This window comes from Schistocerca cancellata, chromosome 12 (assembly GCF_023864275.1).
Source record: "Schistocerca cancellata isolate TAMUIC-IGC-003103 chromosome 12, iqSchCanc2.1, whole genome shotgun sequence".
NCBI classification, from domain to species: domain Eukaryota; kingdom Metazoa; phylum Arthropoda; class Insecta; order Orthoptera; family Acrididae; genus Schistocerca; species Schistocerca cancellata.
In genome coordinates this window covers 66,080,116-66,103,352 of record NC_064637.1, presented here as the reverse complement: position 1 = coordinate 66,103,352, position 23,237 = coordinate 66,080,116, and the positions used below count along the sequence as shown (strand labels likewise).

At 40.8% G+C, this 23,237-nt stretch overlaps 1 protein-coding gene across 1 annotated transcript; it reads right to left on the bottom strand.

The window, feature by feature from the left end:
- Window positions 1-2,136: 2,136 nt before the first annotated feature.
- Window positions 2,137-20,509, bottom strand: LOC126109462 (DNA ligase 1-like). The gene is made up of 3 exons (XM_049914490.1): window positions 19,867-20,509; window positions 10,999-11,819; window positions 2,137-2,355 (listed from the first exon to the last, which is right to left on the bottom strand). Exons 1-3 carry the CDS (start codon window positions 20,507-20,509, stop codon window positions 2,137-2,139), a joined length of 1,683 nt encoding a protein of 560 aa, XP_049770447.1.
- Between the last annotated feature and the right edge of the window lie 2,728 nt (window positions 20,510-23,237).

Sequence of the window (23,237 nt, the reverse complement as noted above, 5' to 3'; positions counted from 1 at the left end):
CTTTGAAAGATCACAAGAGACACCTGCTCGCGGTATAAGTTCCATGCGGCTTTTCGTGGATGATGCTGTAGTATGCAGAGAAGTTGCAGCATTAGAAAATTGCAGCGAAATGCAGGCACATCTGCAGTGGGTAGGCACTTGGTGCAGGGAGTGGCAACTGACTCTTAACATTGACAAATGTAATCTATTGCGAATACATAGAAAGAAGGATCCTTTACTGTTTGATTATATGATAGCGAAACAAACACTGGTAGCAATTACTTCTGTAAAATATCTGGGAGTATGCGTACGGAACGATTTGAAGTGGAATGATCATATAAAATTAATTGTTGGTAAGGCGGGTGCCAGGTTGAGATTCATTGGGAGAGTCCTTAGAAAATGTAGTCCATCAGCAAAGGAGGTGGCTTACAAAACACTCGTTACTGATGACCACAGATGTTAAGTCCCATAGTGCTCAGAGCCAGAGCCATTATTGCTCATCAGTGTGGGATCCGTACCAGGTCGGTGTAGTGGTTAATAAAAAGTAAAAGAAAAGGTTGAAAATATGTGAATAAAAGGTGGGTTTTAAAATCGTTAATGACCGTGAAAAAGGGAAAGAATGAAATGCAAATCGGACTTCGTATTACAGAAAAGTTATCGGACTTCGTGATTCGGAAAAGTTATTGTTGGAGTGGTCCTTGTGGCGTTTCTGAGCAAAAGTCAAATCAATTTCCACTACAAAAATTATTTGAAAGGAACAGAGAATAACAAAATGTGATTAACAGGGGGAAATGGCGTAGATAAGAGTTCATCCTTTACGATGTTAACATGTCTTCTTTCGTGCGGCGTCCAGGTCTTCAAAAATCTCCTACTTCATTTCTGCGTGAAAAGTCTGCTCCGAAATCTTGCAGTCGTCCAGGAATCACTAATCTATACAAATCAAAATCATCTTGACACTGAATGCGATTTATTTTACGTTGCTACTTCCATCCTCCGAATTTCATAATAACTTCCACAATATGTCTACACATTAAGACTAGCTAATAGGTTTTTTACGTCTGCATTAAGCTTCCGCTCTCGAGAGAGACAATAGACGGATAGGAAACAAAAACAGAGTTACAATTTTAGTATTTTCTCTGCCGTCGAGCGCTCATACCGCTACGACGGTATAATTTATATATGAGGGAACGAGAGTAACGCGGCGAAATTCAAAGTACCGCTATATCGGGTTGACAGAGGAGATAGAGAAGATCTAAAGAAGAACGGCGCGTTTCGTCACAGGGTTATTTGGTAAGAGTGATAGCGTTACGGAGATGTTTAGCAAACTCAAGTGGCAGACTCTGCAAGACAGGCGCTCTGCATCGCAGTGTAGCTTGCTCGCCAGGTTTCGAGAGGGTGCGTTTCTGCATGAGGAATATATTGCTTCCCCCTTCTTATACCTCCCGAGGAGATCACGAATGTAAAATTAGAGAGATTCGAGCGCGCACGGAGGCTTTGCGGCAGTCGTTCTTTCCGCGAACCATACGCGACTGGAACAGGAAAGGGAGGTAATGACAGTGGCACGTAAAGTGCCCTCCGCCACACACCGTTGGGTGGCTTGCGGAGTATAAATGTAGATGTAGAGACACCAGCTCGCGGTATAATATTATTTGAGGTTTCAAATGTTTGGTGGGTGTGTAAATAGCATCCTCAGTTGATTAACACTTCTGGAATCCAGACTGCAATAAGATAAGTAAACTGTTACTACTGGAATGTGAGACTACTCTTGAGCGCATTACGTTTTCGAATATTTTGGGAAAAGGTGTCATTAAGGCATATGGACGATGCTTATTTAGGTCTTTCTTTGCGCTTTTCTCATGTGTGGAGTAACAGTCGCACTTATCTCAGTGCGCAGATGTCATTAAGGCATATGGACGATGATTATTTAGGTCCTTCTTTGCGCTTTTCTCATGTGTGGAGTAACAGTCGCACTTATCTCAGCGCGCAGATGTCATTAAGGCATATGGACGATGATTATTTAGGTCCTTCTTTGCGCTTTTCTCATGTGTGGAGTAACAGTCGCACTTATCTCAGCGCGCAGATGTCATTAAGGCATATGGACGATGATTATTTAGGTCCTTCTTTGCGCTTTTCTCATGTGTGGAGTAACAGTCGCACTTATCTCAGCGCGCAGCCGCGCCCCGGAAACATGCTGACTTCTACTGGCCGAGCGACCGAGCCGAACAAACAGAGGCATTTCTGGGCGGCGGCGCATTCAACAAGTAGCGCCGCGGCGTCGGGCGTCACTCCGTTTTTCATTTGGGCGGCCGCGATGAGGGCGGAACGCTGCTCCAGGCGAGCCCCGCTGGACTCCAGCCAATTGGCGACCTCGGGCGTCTAGAATGGGACGCAGGGTCGCCGCAGATTTCCCTTTAGCAGAGATTAGGGGTCTGGAGGGAGGGGGTGTTGGAAATACTGCTGCAACCTGTGGATGCGCTTTGGTTCCGTGTGTTCCTCTTTCGAACAATGTGGCGCAGTGTGGGACGACGCAGGGGAAATGAAGGGGGCAGGTCAAAGTTTATCGTCCCACCGGTGTCTCGTCCCCACCTGCGAATTAGCACGTAATAATACGAGGATTGGGGAGTAATTTGGCAGCAGCTTGTTGAACTATTCACCACAAGTAAGTTAGCGAACCGTTGAAAAATCAGACAGAGTGCAAGTTTTGAACGTCACTCTTACAATTATGAACTCATATTTTGTTGTTGTTGTTCTACTCTTGATGCATTTGATGCATGTTGTAGCGTAACATGGGTTATTGGAGGGAATGATCTGTGTTCCACTTAAGACGCTCACACTAAGCGTCACCTGTTTTAATTCGACTTCATTCCATTACTCTAGTTTTAATTAGTTCTAATATCTTATAACGTCTTTTCAACATACTACGCCTTTTGTTCAGTTGCTCTTCAAAGACCTTTGCCATCTCTGTGACAATTGCAATGTCAATGCCACACAATAAATCTTCTATTTCTTCTACTTGATGTTTAATTTCCTTTCCTAATGTTGCCTTTGCTTCTTTAACTGCTTGCTCAATGTGTCAAAGTATACCATAGGGGATATGTTACAACCATGTAACACTCCCTTCTCGGCAGTAGCATCCCTTTCATATCCTTCCACTCTCATAACAATAGTCTGATTTTTGTACAGATTGTACATGACCACTCGCTTCCTGAATTTATTTCTCCTACTTTCAGAACTTCAGGAAGTGTAATCCAATCAACATTGCTAAAAGATTTTTCTGAATCTAAAACTGCTATAATATAAGATTTCCGTTCCTTCAGCCTATCTTCTAAGATAAGTCGTAGAGTCTGTATAGCCTCGCGTGTTCCTACTGAGAGGCACCCACATGCCTTGCTCATACTGTGGCATCAAGCAGTCAGGCCTGCAAGATGAGTGGTCTGCCAAGCGAGTGGTTTCATTCTTAGTTATCGAGTAATATTAGCTCTAGTACTCTCACTTAAGTTACAAGTTATCCTCCTATATGATTACTACGCAACGGAAACGCATATCTGACTATCAGTGATTTACAGAACTCTGACTGTACACTACGCACTGGCAGTACCACATTTTCTTTTTGTCTTTTATTTGACGGCTTTTATTAACACGTGGCCATCCCACTGAATATGAATGGCGCACACATTATAAATTCGGGACATTATGACAACATACAATTTGAAGGAATAGTCTACCAATCTCTTTCTTTTCACTAACTGATTTATTCTGATAAATTCCCTAACCTAAACACACAAATTCTATAACCTACAACAATAACATATGAGAAATTCCGCCCAGTGGGCATGGCTTTACATTAGTGAATCTCTATATTATGGTCTCGTAATTTATTTAACGCTACAGTGCACTTTCTGGATAGGTTGGTGGATCTTTTATTATACCTCACACTTCGACTCTCACAATCATCATCACGAAACTTTCCTCCAGACCGAGCGGTACAGAAGGAACAAGCATAACCCACTAATCTTTTGAAACTACTTCGCTACACACCCATGGAAACCACACATACCCAAATTACATGACATACACCATACAACAATATGAAATACTACACAGAGAATGGTTACAACATTATCACTTTCAGCTTTCCCACTTCAATTAATATTGATCCCAGTTTCACACGACACTGCCCCACTTTGTAATTCTACTTTCCTACTGTGAACTCTGGAGATAAATGCACGTCTTCCTGTGCAATGCAAGCCATGTGGCGTTGCTGGATAGACGGCCGACTCACCTTACTTCTCTCTCAGAGTTTGAATCTAGCGTCACACGCAATGTAATATTAATGTATGCATCACACACGCGAACTGATGCCATGGACGAGTACTTCTCTTTATCCTTTGTCTCATACACAGATTGAGACTCACACAGTACTCACCACGTGGAAGTACTCGTCTCTAATTTCAAGTCCTGCACACGCCATTTCTTAAATATTTCAACTTATGGTACACCCGCTATTTCTTAAATATTTCAACTTATTGTACACACGCTAGTAATTTCAGCTTAGCTTAAGCACACGGAAGTATTTCAACTTATTGCTACACGTGGTTTCTTTGTGACCGTTGGTCACTTCCGAAGATTACTGCAATCCCATTAATATTACCTGCCTGACATTTAATTCTCCCCACAAAAGTTCCTGAAATAGAGAAATTATTATTTCAAACTACTCTTAAATATTCCACATGCATACCATGCCTCCATTCTTTCGTCATTACGTAGCACAACTAAAACAGGTGTTAACAGCACAGGATCCAGCGGCAGAGTGCTGAAACATGGCCGTATTCAGGTTCTCTCGCACCTCGGTCGAAGTGGGAGAAGCACCTTGCTACCTTATTGGTCAGCCACATTTCAGGCGCTCAAAGCTCTGGTAAATTTCATCTCTTTGGTTCCACCAAAGGTGGCCAAAGGATCGACTCAAAGATGATCATATATTCACATTCACTATCTGCGGTTAGCAGACGACCATACATTCATTCATTTCAAAAGATCTCACCAAACTGGATGTAGGGAGTTATTTTGTGGGAGTGCACATATGATAAATTAAAGAAATAAATTGTCATTCTTTCCCACACTGGTATCCGGCTTCGCTGTATTAATTGAAATTGAGTTATTTTACAAAAAAAAGTGTTGTTCTGACAAAAATACTGAAGTATGTTGTACCTATATTCAATGTCGGGCGGTACTGTACCCTTTCACCACCGGCTACCCATGCAGAAAAAAATGGCACGGTACTATCCTTGCAATGCGAGGGTAGTTCCGAACATTTTTTTAAGAAAACTGTATTAGAACAAACATAGCAAGTCATCAAAGTAACCAGGAGGAGACCTTAGCCCCTGGTGACCTCAAATTGACGACCAAATGTTGTTACTTTAGCGAATTATTGACACAGTTGTTGCATTATAGTACTCTCCACAATCCGAAGTAACGTACACATACATATTTACAACAATCCAAATGACAAATAAAACATCACATCATACAAATAAAAAAAATAATGGTGAGATAAAAATTGGCTTAGTTACTGGGATCTTCGTTATTTTTATGAGTAATCCAAACTTCACTAATTCTATGACAAATAAAAAAATACTTATTGTACTCATGAAATTTTAAATAGCTGACCGTCCAAACACAGAACAAGTAATCTGACATTCATAAATTTCGTTGTAAAAACCCTTACACATTAAAGTCTAAATACAAAACAAAATCAACAGAAGAAAAAATTTCGTACACTAGTTACATGTAGAATGTCAGGCTCCATACCATTACTCTAAAATATACATCAAACGTACAGAGAAATAAAACCGAGAAGAAAAACAATGAAATATACCACAAGTTACATACTGGTTACGTAATATAGTCAACCTAAGACATCATGTCATACCACGTTAACTTTCATCACTTAAGCAATTGCCACAACTACTCGACAGTGAGTTTAATCTTATCCTTATCCACCAGTACAAATACCTGCTGCTGAGCCAGTCAGTCCATCAACTTTGATCAATACACGCAGTAAATCGTTTAGCAATAAGTGCTTGAATCCACCAGTAGCTCTCGTATCTTACTCTACTGCTCATTTCTCTGTTGTTACACATTTAGACGACAAGAACTTGCATTTCGACTAGCCTTCGTTACACTTTAATGTGAAATATCACCACTGTGATAATGCAAATAAGTGGCTTCAGTCAACACACCAACAAGATCATTACTGCATCAATTAATTCCGATATTTGTTGTGCAATGCAAACTCTTGTCCCCTGTGACAACCTTACTGATCAATGCTACAAGAGCCGCTGCGTTAGTATTGCGCCACTGGCTAATAATTACAGCATCATTGTACCAAATATTCTAATAAACATGTTACGTGTACTTGATAACCCAGAACAAACAAAAAACAAACACTAACTATTCTAAACACAAATGTTAATGAAATACAATTACACTTGCTGTCCCTTCAGGAATGAAACATATAAAAAAATTTACACAATTACAAGTACATATACATTATTCCCTATCTTGCGAGTCACACGGAATCATTTCATTCTCTGATTTTCTTGGGGTCAAAAGAGTTGCTGACAGGTTCCCAAGAAACCCTGTCTCGGTGTCAAAGCTCTCCCATGGTTACCCGGACGAAAGTCTTTAAGTCACTCAAATCGGCATTTTGAACACGCACTGAACAGTAACCTGTATCTCACATTAAACACAAATGTCATAGTCACTCTCAGCGTACCATCCACACGAATCTGGTCGTCCAAAAATGGCCCTACAACTACTATTACCCACGGTTCTGTCCTTTCAGTTCATGGTGTAATTAAAAGTCGTAAGTTCCAACAAACAGCACTTATTCCCGCACCAATTCAAGATATGTCTCCTACTACAGACGCAAATGTCAATGTCCCACTCTAGTTTCTTGCGTTCATACAATAATTAGTCACCAAACGACAACTGTCCTCTTCAAGAATGCCAAGCGTCCCACATGCAATTCATAAAGCACACTTAACAAGTCACTGCCAAAAGTTTATGGATCCCACCGTCCAGTGGTCAAGACAAAACAAAACAATCGTCCTGTCTGCTAAAGACAAAATCTTTTCCACCACTCACAACGTGGAAACACCAGTCCTTCACTTTCCACCTTATGGAGACATACGAGCAGTCATCTTGTTTCACTGCTCCACAGTCCAGTACCAGTTAATAGTTGCTGGTAAAAAATGCCCGCCGGGCTCTGTCGCGCGTCGTCCTTTCTGCCGTAGCGCCGCCGCGCGCGCCCCGTTGAGCAGAAGAAACCACCCGCTGTTGTCTCCGCGGGATACTTTCCCCAGTCGTAAGGGTGGCGGAACTTATGAATGGCCAGTGGTACGTGCGTGTCGCCCCAGGCCGTTGACATGCTGTAGCAGGCGCGTGGAGCGTACCTCGACCGGCAGTGGAGTGGGGAGTGCCGCGGCTCTGTCGCCCGTCGCCTGCTTGGCTTATGTGGTACGGGCGTGTTCTGTGTAGCCTCTCAGCGCTACGACACCCAATCAGTCAGACCCTTCCATGCATCTCGCAACATTACAGACAAAAGGATATTGTTACATTATTTAAATACTCATTGATTACATGTATGATCTATTAGATACATTGGTAATAAAAGAATCTTTGTTCTAAAAAACATAAAATTATACACCCTAGTTTTCTACACATACAACATCAACATTTATCTCTTTTCTATATACAGCCCATACTTGTGCTACTGATTGTACCTGTCGTCCTTCATACAAAACATGAAAGTGTTAAAAAAAAGGAATAAGAAACAATCTATACAGCTCATAATTACAATATCAAATAGTAGAATACTTTAACATCCTATCATAGTGAAAATATTAGAAACTGCTCTCCTAATACTACAATATACAACGCACCTTTGTGCTTGTGACAGACTGAAATTAATACCCCTTGAAAATGTTCCAACAAAAAAAATAAGAAATCATCTACACAGCTCACAATTACCCATCACATGTTATTAAGTGGTAAACTACTTTAACATCCTAACACAATAAACATTTCAGAAACTGATGACTCTAAATCTACAACATACAATGCACCTTTGTGCCTGTGACAGACTGATATTAGTATCTCTTTATATATTTTACATTTTATTATATATAACAACATTTCTAGGACATGTATGTACCATCCACATATCAGATCCTGACCTGCCATCGAGGTTCATCCCAATCAAACAATAAAACACAATAATGTTTTGGTTATGGATCGGTAGCATCCCCTTTACAGGAGTGTTCGCATTGATCACACTAAATTCTACGACTCTCACTCGCCAGACATCACATTTTCCTTCTCATTCAATCCATTAATACACTAACAGAATAGGTCTAGAAGTCAGCTAACCTTAACACCACCACACTCACGACAACATACCATACCTTCGCTCCCTTATACTCATAACACCACCACTCTCACGACAACATACCATACCTTCGCTCCCTTATACTCAACCACATAACACATGAAGCTGTTTCGGAGATAGCTTTCCAGTCTCCAAATTCGTCCTTTCACTCTGGCACCTCTCTCCATCGGCTTACCTCTGCATTCCTCCTGCTAAATATCACTTAGAATTGCGACATTTCATCTAAGAACAAAAAATACACAAATTATTCATCCTGCAAAGTAACTGTACACATTCTTGGTACCGTTTTAATTACTTATACTGGTACCAGGCTTCAACAACAACAAAAATATTATTTTCGCCAAATTGCAAATCTTATGGTAAGAATTAGATCTACACTTATATTACATCTTACGTCAGTATTCCACAACGTTCACCATCTGAATCTCATACTCCCTTCATGTCCCTCACATTGTGCAGTTGTCCTCATCTCTTCATTCGTATTTCGGCTCTCCGTCCGTCCATTACTCCATCATTTCCTGGCCTTCCTTCGCCATTGGCATCAATCTCTATTGCAGCATACACAGAACCCTCCGTAACATACATCTAAGACATCTCCACATTATTAATTCTACTCACCTTTATTTACCACTGTTTCATCACGTCGAATCTCTTTTTATTAATCACACTGCTTCACGTCGCTTCTTTCCTTAAATATCACCTTTATCCACTACTATTTATCACGTCGCTCCTCTATCTACCATCTTTATCCTCTCATTAATCATCACGTCGTTTCTGCTTGATCCTTATTCATATGACAAAAAATACGTACATACACCACTCTGTCGACTCCTGTTCATGACTCATTCGACCAGTCTATTCCGTCATACTTCCTGACATCCCGCCTGGAAATTCTTATGTTCGATTTTGACCCTGCACAACGTTACACACCACAAATAAATACACTGACTATCTACCATAACTTGCCTACTTTCGATCTATCATTAACTTTTCCATAATTTGATGTTAGAAATGTGATGAAGCCCACGAGATTGTTTTCCCTTGATCGTCTCAATCAGTACAGCATTTTCATGGACTATCCGTCTCACTCTAAATGGTTCAATATGCACAGTAAAGAATTTGCTAGTTAAGAATCTGTGCTTACATGAAAATTAAATGTGTGCAGAGAATATACAAGTTGGGAGAAATGGGCAGCCCAAGTGTTAGTAACTTTGGTGCTAGTGGCCTCTTTCACTAACACCAGATTCCGAACAACCATACACAGCACTTCATTATAGCTGTCACCACGACAATGACATACTATAGATCAGATGGCATCTAATTTAAAAACTTCGATCACAATGTTTACTTCTTTACATTACGTATTAAGTACCTGCAATAGTCAAATCGCACTAATTATACTGGACTCCTTGGCATTATTACATAACATTTTATCATCTGGTTTCTTTGAAGAAACAGTTCTTTTACTTTACTGTTCGAAATAAAAATTTGCAAATTTTGCTCTGAGATACCAGCCTAACAGATTCCATTACTGGTGTTTTATTCTGTGATCAGAAGTATGGTATTTGCACTCCTACATATCAGTAGAGTACGTCTGCTACATAGACAATTTTCAGTGCCAGCTGCATGTGTTTTAAGGCAAGATGCTAAGGGCTGATATGTTGGATTAGTTTCTCCTATCCTTCAATCCATTATAACAAGAATGAAATGCCTGGATTCCATGCTCTCCTGTCATTCTGATAGTTTCTGCCGTTCCTATCCTCGACTCTGTCTGACCTGTGAGTCGTGTCGCCGTTCACAATGTTGCTCTCATTACCCAGTTCCTGTAACAAGTGCTGAGATGACGCAGAATCGTCTACGCCTCTGCCTGCTATCGCTATATCTCTGCGCAGTTTCACTGGCAACTTCGTTATACAGTTCCTAATGAACTCCACAGTTTCGTATGGCACATCCAAATACCTGTTTCGTCTCAGCATTTCCTGACAGCACGACACTGGATATCTTATACCATCTTCGTTACAATTTGGCATCATCAATATGCTTTGCGTAACCAGGTCCTGCTTACTTTTCGACCAGAATTCATTTAAATAACTACTGCAGTCTTTAATGTCTTCCTGCATTTTCGCTCTAGCCTCGTCCCTCAAATGGTTATACACAAACTTCGTTTTGAGGAGCGGTCCCCAAGATGAAGGTAATGAATCTTGAAACTGAGACAGCCTTGGACTATACCCAGTTGGGTTTGCTACCTGTTTTATCCGACACAACCGTTTTTCTAAATCTCTGAGTTCGTCTTCCTCTTTCTGTCTATTTTCGTTTTTTGAATTTATCTCACTCTCCCTCTGCAGTCTACCTGGTGGTGTTTCTTCTTCACTTCTGCACGCTAATTGCAACTGTGCAAGTTCTTCCCTATGTTTCCTATTTGTTTCTAATTGTGCCTCTCTAAACTGTAATAGTGACTGTATCTCCTCCTGGTCGGCATAAACCTCTCGCTGCGTACTGTCAGAGCATGTTTCCCCTCTCATACTGATCTTTTCTACATCTGCGCTAATCGTATTCATTCTGACCACTACCTCCGCAACTTCATCCCTGTGTTTATTTAGCGCCACTTCCTGCCGGGTGACTTGAGCTTCTAATGCCCCTTGTTTATCTGCAAGTAAGTCCTCCACTATCTCTTTGATTCGCTCATCCGGCAACACGTCCCTACGTTCTGTAATACCGCTCTCTATTGCACTTATTCGTACCTCCAAATTATTGGCTTTTTCTTTCACGGCATCACAGTCTTGCTTCACTGCATTCAGATTCTTCTCCCCCTCATCTAACCGATTATTAACTGCGGACAGACGCTCATCGATAACTGTGTGTAGCTTCCTCATTGCCTCTTTATTCCCCTTATCCATTGCCTCCAATCTTTCCTTAGTTGCTTCAAATCTTTCCTTATTCTCACTATCTCTCTCCTTATTGTCTCTATTCATCGCTTCCCATCTTTCCTTATTATCTCTATCCCTCTCTTTATTCTCCCTATCTCTCTCCTTATTGTCTCTATTCATCTGCTGTAACAACTGCAGTAGCACACTGTCATTTGCTACTTTCGGTGCGCTCACCTCGTTCGCCTGGGAAACCGTAGCCTCGCCAAGGGTAGCTTCACTTTCACTGCATACCTGACCTAGTCCCGGCTCGCCCGCGTCGTCGGGAAAAGCCCGCGTTTGTGGACAAAGCCCGCCGCATAAAGGATCACCCCGCAGCGGTCCATTGAACAGTTCAGCCCCTTCCGACTGTTTGTCTTTTTCGCTCATTAACCCACGGTCATCAGCTACTTCCTGCTGCACTGCTACATTCACCCCAGAATCGCTATTCTCCATTGTGGCTACACTTTTCGACTGCAACCTAGTTACTACGGACATTACGCAAAAAAAATTATACCACCATTTTCCAGCCTAGGACGATATAGCAATTAATTACATAAAAAAATAAAAGATCCTTACCAATCCAGAAAGAAATTGCAAACAGAAAAAAAACTTTACTTCTTAGCGCTATCACAATATATTCCATCAAAAAATAAAAAAAATCTTAACAGCAAAACCTAACAGCAAAATATCCTGGAAAAAATAATCTGGCAAAATATCCTGGCAGGGTCGAAATTATGAGAGGCACCCACATGCCTTGCTCATACTGTGGCATCAAGCAGTCAGGCCTGCAAGATGAGTGGTCTGCCAAGCGAGTGGTTTCATTCTTAGTTATCGAGTAATATTAGCTCTAGTACTCTCACTTAAGTTACAAGTTATCCTCCTATATGATTACTACGCAACGGAAACGCATATCTGACTATCAGTGATTTACAGAACTCTGACTGTACACTACGCACTGGCAGTACCACATTTTCTTTTTGTCTTTTATTTGACGGCTTTTATTAACACGTGGCCATCCCACTGAATATGAATGGCGCACACATTATAAATTCGGGACATTATGACAACATACAATTTGAAGGAATAGTCTACCAATCTCTTTCTTTTCACTAACTGATTTATTCTGATAAATTCCCTAACCTAAACACACAAATTCTATAACCTACAACAATAACATATGAGAAATTCCGCCCAGTGGGCATGGCTTTACATTAGTGAATCTCTATATTATGGTCTCGTAATTTATTTAACGTTACAGTGCACTTTCTGGATAGGTTGGTGGATCTTTTATTATACCTCACACTTCGACTCTCACAATCATCATCACGAAACTTTCCTCCAGACCGAGCGGTACAGAAGGAACAAGCATAACCCACTAATCTTTTGAAACTACTTCGCTACACACCCATGGAAACCACACATACCCAAATTACATGACATACACCATACAACAATATGAAATACTACACAGAGAATGGTTACAACATTATCACTTTCAGCTTTCCCACTTCAATTAATATTGATCCCAGTTTCACACGACACTGCCCCACTTTGTAATTCTACTTTCCTACTGTGAACTCTGGAGATAAATGCACGTCTTCCTGTGCAATGCAAGCCATGTGGCGTTGCTGGATAGACGGCCGACTCACCTTACTTCTCTCTCAGAGTTTGAATCTAGCGTCACACGCAATGTAATATTAATGTATGCATCACACACGCGAACTGATGCCATGGACGAGTACTTCTCTTTATCCTTTGTCTCATACACAGATTGAGACTCACACAGTACTCACCACGTGGTAGTACTCGTCTCTAATTTCAAGTCCTGCACACGCCATTTCTTAAATATTTCAACTTATGGTACACCCGCTATTTCTTAAATATTTCAACTTATTGTACACACGCTAGTAATTTCAGCTTAGCTTAAGCACACGGAAGTATTTCAACTTATTGCTACACGTGGTTTCTTTGTGACCGTTGGTCACTTCCGAAGATTACTGCAATCCCATTAATATTACCTGCCTGACATTTAATTCTCCCCACAAAAGTTCCTGAAATAGAGAAATTATTATTTCAAACTACTCTTAAATATTCCACATGCATACCATGCCTCCATTCTTTCGTCATTACGTAGCACAACTAAAACAGGTGTTAACAGCACAGGATCCAGCGGCAGAGTGCTGAAACATGGCCGTATTCAGGTTCTCTCGCACCTCGGTCGAAGTGGGAGAAGCACCTTGCTACCTTATTGGTCAGCCACATTTCAGGCGCTCAAAGCTCTGGTAAATTTCATCTCTTTGGTTCCACCAAAGGTGGCCAAAGGATCGACTCAAAGATGATCATATATTCACATTCACTATCTGCGGTTAGCAGACGACCATACATTCATTCATTTCAAAAGATCTCACCAAACTGGATGTAGGGAGTTATTTTGTGGGAGTGCACATATGATAAATTAAAGAAATAAATTGTCATTCTTTCCCACACTGGTATCCGGCTTCGCTGTATTAATTGAAATTGAGTTATTTTACAAAAAAAAGTGTTGTTCTGACAAAAATACTGAAGTATGTTGTACCTATATTCAATGTCGGGCGGTACTGTACCCTTTCACCACCGGCTACCCATGCAGAAAAAAATGGCACGGTACTATCCTTGCAATGCGAGGGTAGTTCCGAACATTTTTTTAAGAAAACTGTATTAGAACAAACATAGCAAGTCATCAAAGTAACCAGGAGGAGACCTTAGCCCCTGGTGACCTCAAATTGACGACCAAATGTTGTTACTTTAGCGAATTATTGACACAGTTGTTGCATTATAGTACTCTCCACAATCCGAAGTAACGTACACATACATATTTACAACAATCCAAATGACAAATAAAACATCACATCATACAAATAAAAAAAATAATGGTGAGATAAAAATTGGCTTAGTTACTGGGATCTTCGTTATTTTTATGAGTAATCCAAACTTCACTAATTCTATGACAAATAAAAAAATACTTATTGTACTCATGAAATTTTAAATAGCTGACCGTCCAAACACAGAACAAGTAATCTGACATTCATAAATTTCGTTGTAAAAACCCTTACACATTAAAGTCTAAATACAAAACAAAATCAACAGAAGAAAAAATTTCGTACACTAGTTACATGTAGAATGTCAGGCTCCATACCATTACTCTAAAATATACATCAAACGTACAGAGAAATAAAACCGAGAAGAAAAACAATGAAATATACCACAAGTTACATACTGGTTACGTAATATAGTCAACCTAAGACATCATGTCATACCACGTTAACTTTCATCACTTAAGCAATTGCCACAACTACTCGACAGTGAGTTTAATCTTATCCTTATCCACCAGTACAAATACCTGCTGCTGAGCCAGTCAGTCCATCAACTTTGATCAATACACGCAGTAAATCGTTTAGCAATAAGTGCTTGAATCCACCAGTAGCTCTCGTATCTTACTCTACTGCTCATTTCTCTGTTGTTACACATTTAGACGACAAGAACTTGCATTTCGACTAGCCTTCGTTACACTTTAATGTGAAATATCACCACTGTGATAATGCAAATAAGTGGCTTCAGTCAACACACCAACAAGATCATTACTGCATCAATTAATTCCGATATTTGTTGTGCAATGCAAACTCTTGTCCCCTGTGACAACCTTACTGATCAATGCTACAAGAGCCGCTGCGTTAGTATTGCGCCACTGGCTAATAATTACAGCATCATTGTACCAAATATTCTAATAAACATGTTACGTGTACTTGATAACCCAGAACAAACAAAAAACAAACACTAACTATTCTAAACACAAATGTTAATGAAATACAATTACACTTGCTGTCCCTTCAGGAATGAAACATATAAAAAAATTTACACAATTACAAGTACATATACATTATTCCCTATCTTGCGAGTCACACGGAATCATTTCATTCTCTGATTTTCTTGGGGTCAAAAGAGTTGCTGACAGGTTCCCAAGAAACCCTGTCTCGGTGTCAAAGCTCTCCCATGGTTACCCGGACGAAAGTCTTTAAGTCACTCAAATCGGCATTTTGAACACGCACTGAACAGTAACCTGTATCTCACATTAAACACAAATGTCATAGTCACTCTCAGCGTACCATCCACACGAATCTGGTCGTCCAAAAATGGCCCTACAACTACTATTACCCACGGTTCTGTCCTTTCAGTTCATGGTGTAATTAAAAGTCGTAAGTTCCAACAAACAGCACTTATTCCCGCACCAATTCAAGATATGTCTCCTACTACAGACGCAAATGTCAATGTCCCACTCTAGTTTCTTGCGTTCATACAATAATTAGTCACCAAACGACAACTGTCCTCTTCAAGAATGCCAAGCGTCCCACATGCAATTCATAAAGCACACTTAACAAGTCACTGCCAAAAGTTTATGGATCCCACCGTCCAGTGGTCAAGACAAAACAAAACAATCGTCCTGTCTGCTAAAGACAAAATCTTTTCCACCACTCACAACGTGGAAACACCAGTCCTTCACTTTCCACCTTATGGAGACATACGAGCAGTCATCTTGTTTCACTGCTCCACAGTCCAGTACCAGTTAATAGTTGCTGGTAAAAAATGCCCGCCGGGCTCTGTCGCGCGTCGTCCTTTCTGCCGTAGCGCCGCCGCGCGCGCCCCGTTGAGCAGAAGAAACCACCCGCTGTTGTCTCCGCGGGATACTTTCCCCAGTCGTAAGGGTGGCGGAACTTATGAATGGCCAGTGGTACGTGCGTGTCGCCCCAGGCCGTTGACATGCTGTAGCAGGCGCGTGGAGCGTACCTCGACCGGCAGTGGAGTGGGGAGTGCCGCGGCTCTGTCGCCCGTCGCCTGCTTGGCTTATGTGGTACGGGCGTGTTCTGTGTAGCCTCTCAGCGCTACGACACCCAATCAGTCAGACCCTTCCATGCATCTCGCAACATTACAGACAAAAGGATATTGTTACATTATTTAAATACTCATTGATTACATGTATGATCTATTAGATACATTGGTAATAAAAGAATCTTTGTTCTAAAAAACATAAAATTATACACCCTAGTTTTCTACACATACAACATCAACATTTATCTCTTTTCTATATACAGCCCATACTTGTGCTACTGATTGTACCTGTCGTCCTTCATACAAAACATGAAAGTGTTAAAAAAAAGGAATAAGAAACAATCTATACAGCTCATAATTACAATATCAAATAGTAGAATACTTTAACATCCTATCATAGTGAAAATATTAGAAACTGCTCTCCTAATACTACAATATACAACGCACCTTTGTGCTTGTGACAGACTGAAATTAATACCCCTTGAAAATGTTCCAACAAAAAAAATAAGAAATCATCTACACAGCTCACAATTACCCATCACATGTTATTAAGTGGTAAACTACTTTAACATCCTAACACAATAAACATTTCAGAAACTGATGACTCTAAATCTACAACATACAATGCACCTTTGTGCCTGTGACAGACTGATATTAGTATCTCTTTATATATTTTACATTTTATTATATATAACAACATTTCTAGGACATGTATGTACCATCCACATATCAGATCCTGACCTGCCATCGAGGTTCATCCCAATCAAACAATAAAACACAATAATGTTTTGGTTATGGATCGGTAGCATCCCCTTTACAGGAGTGTTCGCATTGATCACACTAAATTCTACGACTCTCACTCGCCAGACATCACATTTTCCTTCTCATTCAATCCATTAATACACTAACAGAATAGGTCTAGAAGTCAGCTAACCTTAACACCACCACACTCACGACAACATACCATACCTTCGCTCCCTTATACTCATAACACCACCACTCTCACGACAACATACCATACCTTCGCTCCCTTATACTCAACCACATAACACATGAAGCTGTTTCGGAGATAGCTTTCCAGTCTCCAAATTCGTCCTTTCACTCTGGCACCTCTCTCCATCGGCTTACCTCTGCATTCCTCCTGCTAAATATCACTTAGAATTGCGACATTTCATCTAAGAACAAAAAATACACAAATTATTCATCCTGCAAAGTAACTGTACACATTCTTGGTACCGTTTTAATTACTTATACTGGTACCAGGCTTCAACAACAACAAAAATATTATTTTCGCCAAATTGCAAATCTTATGGTAAGAATTAGATCTACACTTATATTACATCTTACGTCAGTATTCCACAACGTTCACCATCTGAATCTCATACTCCCTTCATGTCCCTCACATTGTGCAGTTGTCCTCATCTCTTCATTCGTATTTCGGCTCTCCGTCCGTCCATTACTCCATCATTTCCTGGCCTTCCTTCGCCATTGGCATCAATCTCTATTGCAGCATACACAGAACCCTCCGTAACATACATCTAAGACATCTCCACATTATTAATTCTACTCACCTTTATTTACCACTGTTTCATCACGTCGAATCTCTTTTTATTAATCACACTGCTTCACGTCGCTTCTTTCCTTAAATATCACCTTTATCCACTACTATTTATCACGTCGCTCCTCTATCTACCATCTTTATCCTCTCATTAATCATCACGTCGTTTCTGCTTGATCCTTATTCATATGACAAAAAATACGTACATACACCACTCTGTCGACTCCTGTTCATGACTCATTCGACCAGTCTATTCCGTCATACTTCCTGACATCCCGCCTGGAAATTCTTATGTTCGATTTTGACCCTGCACAACGTTACACACCACAAATAAATACACTGACTATCTACCATAACTTGCCTACTTTCGATCTATCATTAACTTTTCCATAATTTGATGTTAGAAATGTGATGAAGCCCACGAGATTGTTTTCCCTTGATCGTCTCAATCAGTACAGCATTTTCATGGACTATCCGTCTCACTCTAAATGGTTCAATATGCACAGTAAAGAATTTGCTAGTTAAGAATCTGTGCTTACATGAAAATTAAATGTGTGCAGAGAATATACAAGTTGGGAGAAATGGGCAGCCCAAGTGTTAGTAACTTTGGTGCTAGTGGCCTCTTTCACTAACACCAGATTCCGAACAACCATACACAGCACTTCATTATAGCTGTCACCACGACAATGACATACTATAGATCAGATGGCATCTAATTTAAAAACTTCGATCACAATGTTTACTTCTTTACATTACGTATTAAGTACCTGCAATAGTCAAATCGCACTAATTATACTGGACTCCTTGGCATTATTACATAACATTTTATCATCTGGTTTCTTTGAAGAAACAGTTCTTTTACTTTACTGTTCGAAATAAAAATTTGCAAATTTTGCTCTGAGATACCAGCCTAACAGATTCCATTACTGGTGTTTTATTCTGTGATCAGAAGTATGGTATTTGCACTCCTACATATCAGTAGAGTACGTCTGCTACATAGACAATTTTCAGTGCCAGCTGCATGTGTTTTAAGGCAAGATGCTAAGGGCTGATATGTTGGATTAGTTTCTCCTATCCTTCAATCCATTATAACAAGAATGAAATGCCTGGATTCCATGCTCTCCTGTCATTCTGATAGTTTCTGCCGTTCCTATCCTCGACTCTGTCTGACCTGTGAGTCGTGTCGCCGTTCACAATGTTGCTCTCATTACCCAGTTCCTGTAACAAGTGCTGAGATGACGCAGAATCGTCTACGCCTCTGCCTGCTATCGCTATATCTCTGCGCAGTTTCACTGGCAACTTCGTTATACAGTTCCTAATGAACTCCACAGTTTCGTATGGCACATCCAAATACCTGTTTCGTCTCAGCATTTCCTGACAGCACGACACTGGATATCTTATACCATCTTCGTTACAATTTGGCATCATCAATATGCTTTGCGTAACCAGGTCCTGCTTACTTTTCGACCAGAATTCATTTAAATAACTACTGCAGTCTTTAATGTCTTCCTGCATTTTCGCTCTAGCCTCGTCCCTCAAATGGTTATACACAAACTTCGTTTTGAGGAGCGGTCCCCAAGATGAAGGTAATGAATCTTGAAACTGAGACAGCCTTGGACTATACCCAGTTGGGTTTGCTACCTGTTTTATCCGACACAACCGTTTTTCTAAATCTCTGAGTTCGTCTTCCTCTTTCTGTCTATTTTCGTTTTTTGAATTTATCTCACTCTCCCTCTGCAGTCTACCTGGTGGTGTTTCTTCTTCACTTCTGCACGCTAATTGCAACTGTGCAAGTTCTTCCCTATGTTTCCTATTTGTTTCTAATTGTGCCTCTCTAAACTGTAATAGTGACTGTATCTCCTCCTGGTCGGCATAAACCTCTCGCTGCGTACTGTCAGAGCATGTTTCCCCTCTCATACTGATCTTTTCTACATCTGCGCTAATCGTATTCATTCTGACCACTACCTCCGCAACTTCATCCCTGTGTTTATTTAGCGCCACTTCCTGCCGGGTGACTTGAGCTTCTAATGCCCCTTGTTTATCTGCAAGTAAGTCCTCCACTATCTCTTTGATTCGCTCATCCGGCAACACGTCCCTACGTTCTGTAATACCGCTCTCTATTGCACTTATTCGTACCTCCAAATTATTGGCTTTTTCTTTCACGGCATCACAGTCTTGCTTCACTGCATTCAGATTCTTCTCCCCCTCATCTAACCGATTATTAACTGCGGACAGACGCTCATCGATAACTGTGTGTAGCTTCCTCATTGCCTCTTTATTCCCCTTATCCATTGCCTCCAATCTTTCCTTAGTTGCTTCAAATCTTTCCTTATTCTCACTATCTCTCTCCTTATTGTCTCTATTCATCGCTTCCCATCTTTCCTTATTATCTCTATCCCTCTCTTTATTCTCCCTATCTCTCTCCTTATTGTCTCTATTCATCTGCTGTAACAACTGCAGTAGCACACTGTCATTTGCTACTTTCGGTGCGCTCACCTCGTTCGCCTGGGAAACCGTAGCCTCGCCAAGGGTAGCTTCACTTTCACTGCATACCTGACCTAGTCCCGGCTCGCCCGCGTCGTCGGGAAAAGCCCGCGTTTGTGGACAAAGCCCGCCGCATAAAGGATCACCCCGCAGCGGTCCATTGAACAGTTCAGCCCCTTCCGACTGTTTGTCTTTTTCGCTCATTAACCCACGGTCATCAGCTACTTCCTGCTGCACTGCTACATTCACCCCAGAATCGCTATTCTCCATTGTGGCTACACTTTTCGACTGCAACCTAGTTACTACGGACATTACGCAAAAAAAATTATACCACCATTTTCCAGCCTAGGACGATATAGCAATTAATTACATAAAAAAATAAAAGATCCTTACCAATCCAGAAAGAAATTGCAAACAGAAAAAAAACTTTACTTCTTAGCGCTATCACAATATATTCCATCAAAAAATAAAAAAAATCTTAACAGCAAAACCTAACAGCAAAATATCCTGGAAAAAATAATCTGGCAAAATATCCTGGCAGGGTCGAAATTATGAGAGGCACCCACATGCCTTGCTCATACTGTGGCATCAAGCAGTCAGGCCTGCAAGATGAGTGGTCTGCCAAGCGAGTGGTTTCATTCTTAGTTATCGAGTAATATTAGCTCTAGTACTCTCACTTAAGTTACAAGTTATCCTCCTATATGATTACTACGCAACGGAAACGCATATCTGACTATCAGTGATTTACAGAACTCTGACTGTACACTACGCACTGGCAGTACCACATTTTCTTTTTGTCTTTTATTTGACGGCTTTTATTAACACGTGGCCATCCCACTGAATATGAATGGCGCACACATTATAAATTCGGGACATTATGACAACATACAATTTGAAGGAATAGTCTACCAATCTCTTTCTTTTCACTAACTGATTTATTCTGATAAATTCCCTAACCTAAACACACAAATTCTATAACCTACAACAATAACATATGAGAAATTCCGCCCAGTGGGCATGGCTTTACATTAGTGAATCTCTATATTATGGTCTCGTAATTTATTTAACGCTACAGTGCACTTTCTGGATAGGTTGGTGGATCTTTTATTATACCTCACACTTCGACTCTCACAATCATCATCACGAAACTTTCCTCCAGACCGAGCGGTACAGAAGGAACAAGCATAACCCACTAATCTTTTGAAACTACTTCGCTACACACCCATGGAAACCACACATACCCAAATTACATGACATACACCATACAACAATATGAAATACTACACAGAGAATGGTTACAACATTATCACTTTCAGCTTTCCCACTTCAATTAATATTGATCCCAGTTTCACACGACACTGCCCCACTTTGTAATTCTACTTTCCTACTGTGAACTCTGGAGATAAATGCACGTCTTCCTGTGCAATGCAAGCCATGTGGCGTTGCTGGATAGACGGCCGACTCACCTTACTTCTCTCTCAGAGTTTGAATCTAGCGTCACACGCAATGTAATATTAATGTATGCATCACACACGCGAACTGATGCCATGGACGAGTACTTCTCTTTATCCTTTGTCTCATACACAGATTGAGACTCACACAGTACTCACCACGTGGAAGTACTCGTCTCTAATTTCAAGTCCTGCACACGCCATTTCTTAAATATTTCAACTTATGGTACACCCGCTATTTCTTAAATATTTCAACTTATTGTACACACGCTAGTAATTTCAGCTTAGCTTAAGCACACGGAAGTATTTCAACTTATTGCTACACGTGGTTTCTTTGTGACCGTTGGTCACTTCCGAAGATTACTGCAATCCCATTAATATTACCTGCCTGACATTTAATTCTCCCCACAAAAGTTCCTGAAATAGAGAAATTATTATTTCAAACTACTCTTAAATATTCCACATGCATACCATGCCTCCATTCTTTCGTCATTACGTAGCACAACTAAAACAGGTGTTAACAGCACAGGATCCAGCGGCAGAGTGCTGAAACATGGCCGTATTCAGGTTCTCTCGCACCTCGGTCGAAGTGGGAGAAGCACCTTGCTACCTTATTGGTCAGCCACATTTCAGGCGCTCAAAGCTCTGGTAAATTTCATCTCTTTGGTTCCACCAAAGGTGGCCAAAGGATCGACTCAAAGATGATCATATATTCACATTCACTATCTGCGGTTAGCAGACGACCATACATTCATTCATTTCAAAAGATCTCACCAAACTGGATGTAGGGAGTTATTTTGTGGGAGTGCACATATGATAAATTAAAGAAATAAATTGTCATTCTTTCCCACACTGGTATCCGGCTTCGCTGTATTAATTGAAATTGAGTTATTTTACAAAAAAAAGTGTTGTTCTGACAAAAATACTGAAGTATGTTGTACCTATATTCAATGTCGGGCGGTACTGTACCCTTTCACTACATTTCGCCTAATCGCCTTCGAGGTCGACTTCTACCTGTCTCACATGGCCTGCACGGCAGGTGGAATAATTTTGTTGTTGCTGGTTCCAAGGGAGGGTCGACTAGCCCAGGTGTCCTGTTGCACTTTAAGCTTTTGACTGTTCTGTCACATTCTTCGGTCAGTATCACACATCCCATCAGATCTTCATCGGCAAACACCGTACGATGCATGGCGGATAATATCCTGTACCATTGCTATTCATTTCCTCTCCCGTTCCACTCAGATCGTGCTGGGGAAAAAGGACTGCCTAAATGCCACTGTACAAGTGATAATTTCTCGTATCCTATCTTCATGATCCTTACTCGGACTCTACGTTGGCGCCCACAGACTCGTTCTGCAGCGTCAAATGCCGGTTGTCTAAATATGCGCAACAGAGCCTCGTGGAAACAACATCGCCTTCCCTCCAGGGATTCACATTTAAGTTCACGAAGCATCTCCGTAATATTTGCCTGCTGATCATGACGAACAGAAATTTCAAACATTCAGGGATAGAGAGACACGTGGTATGAATAATATAAGAAGCAGGAG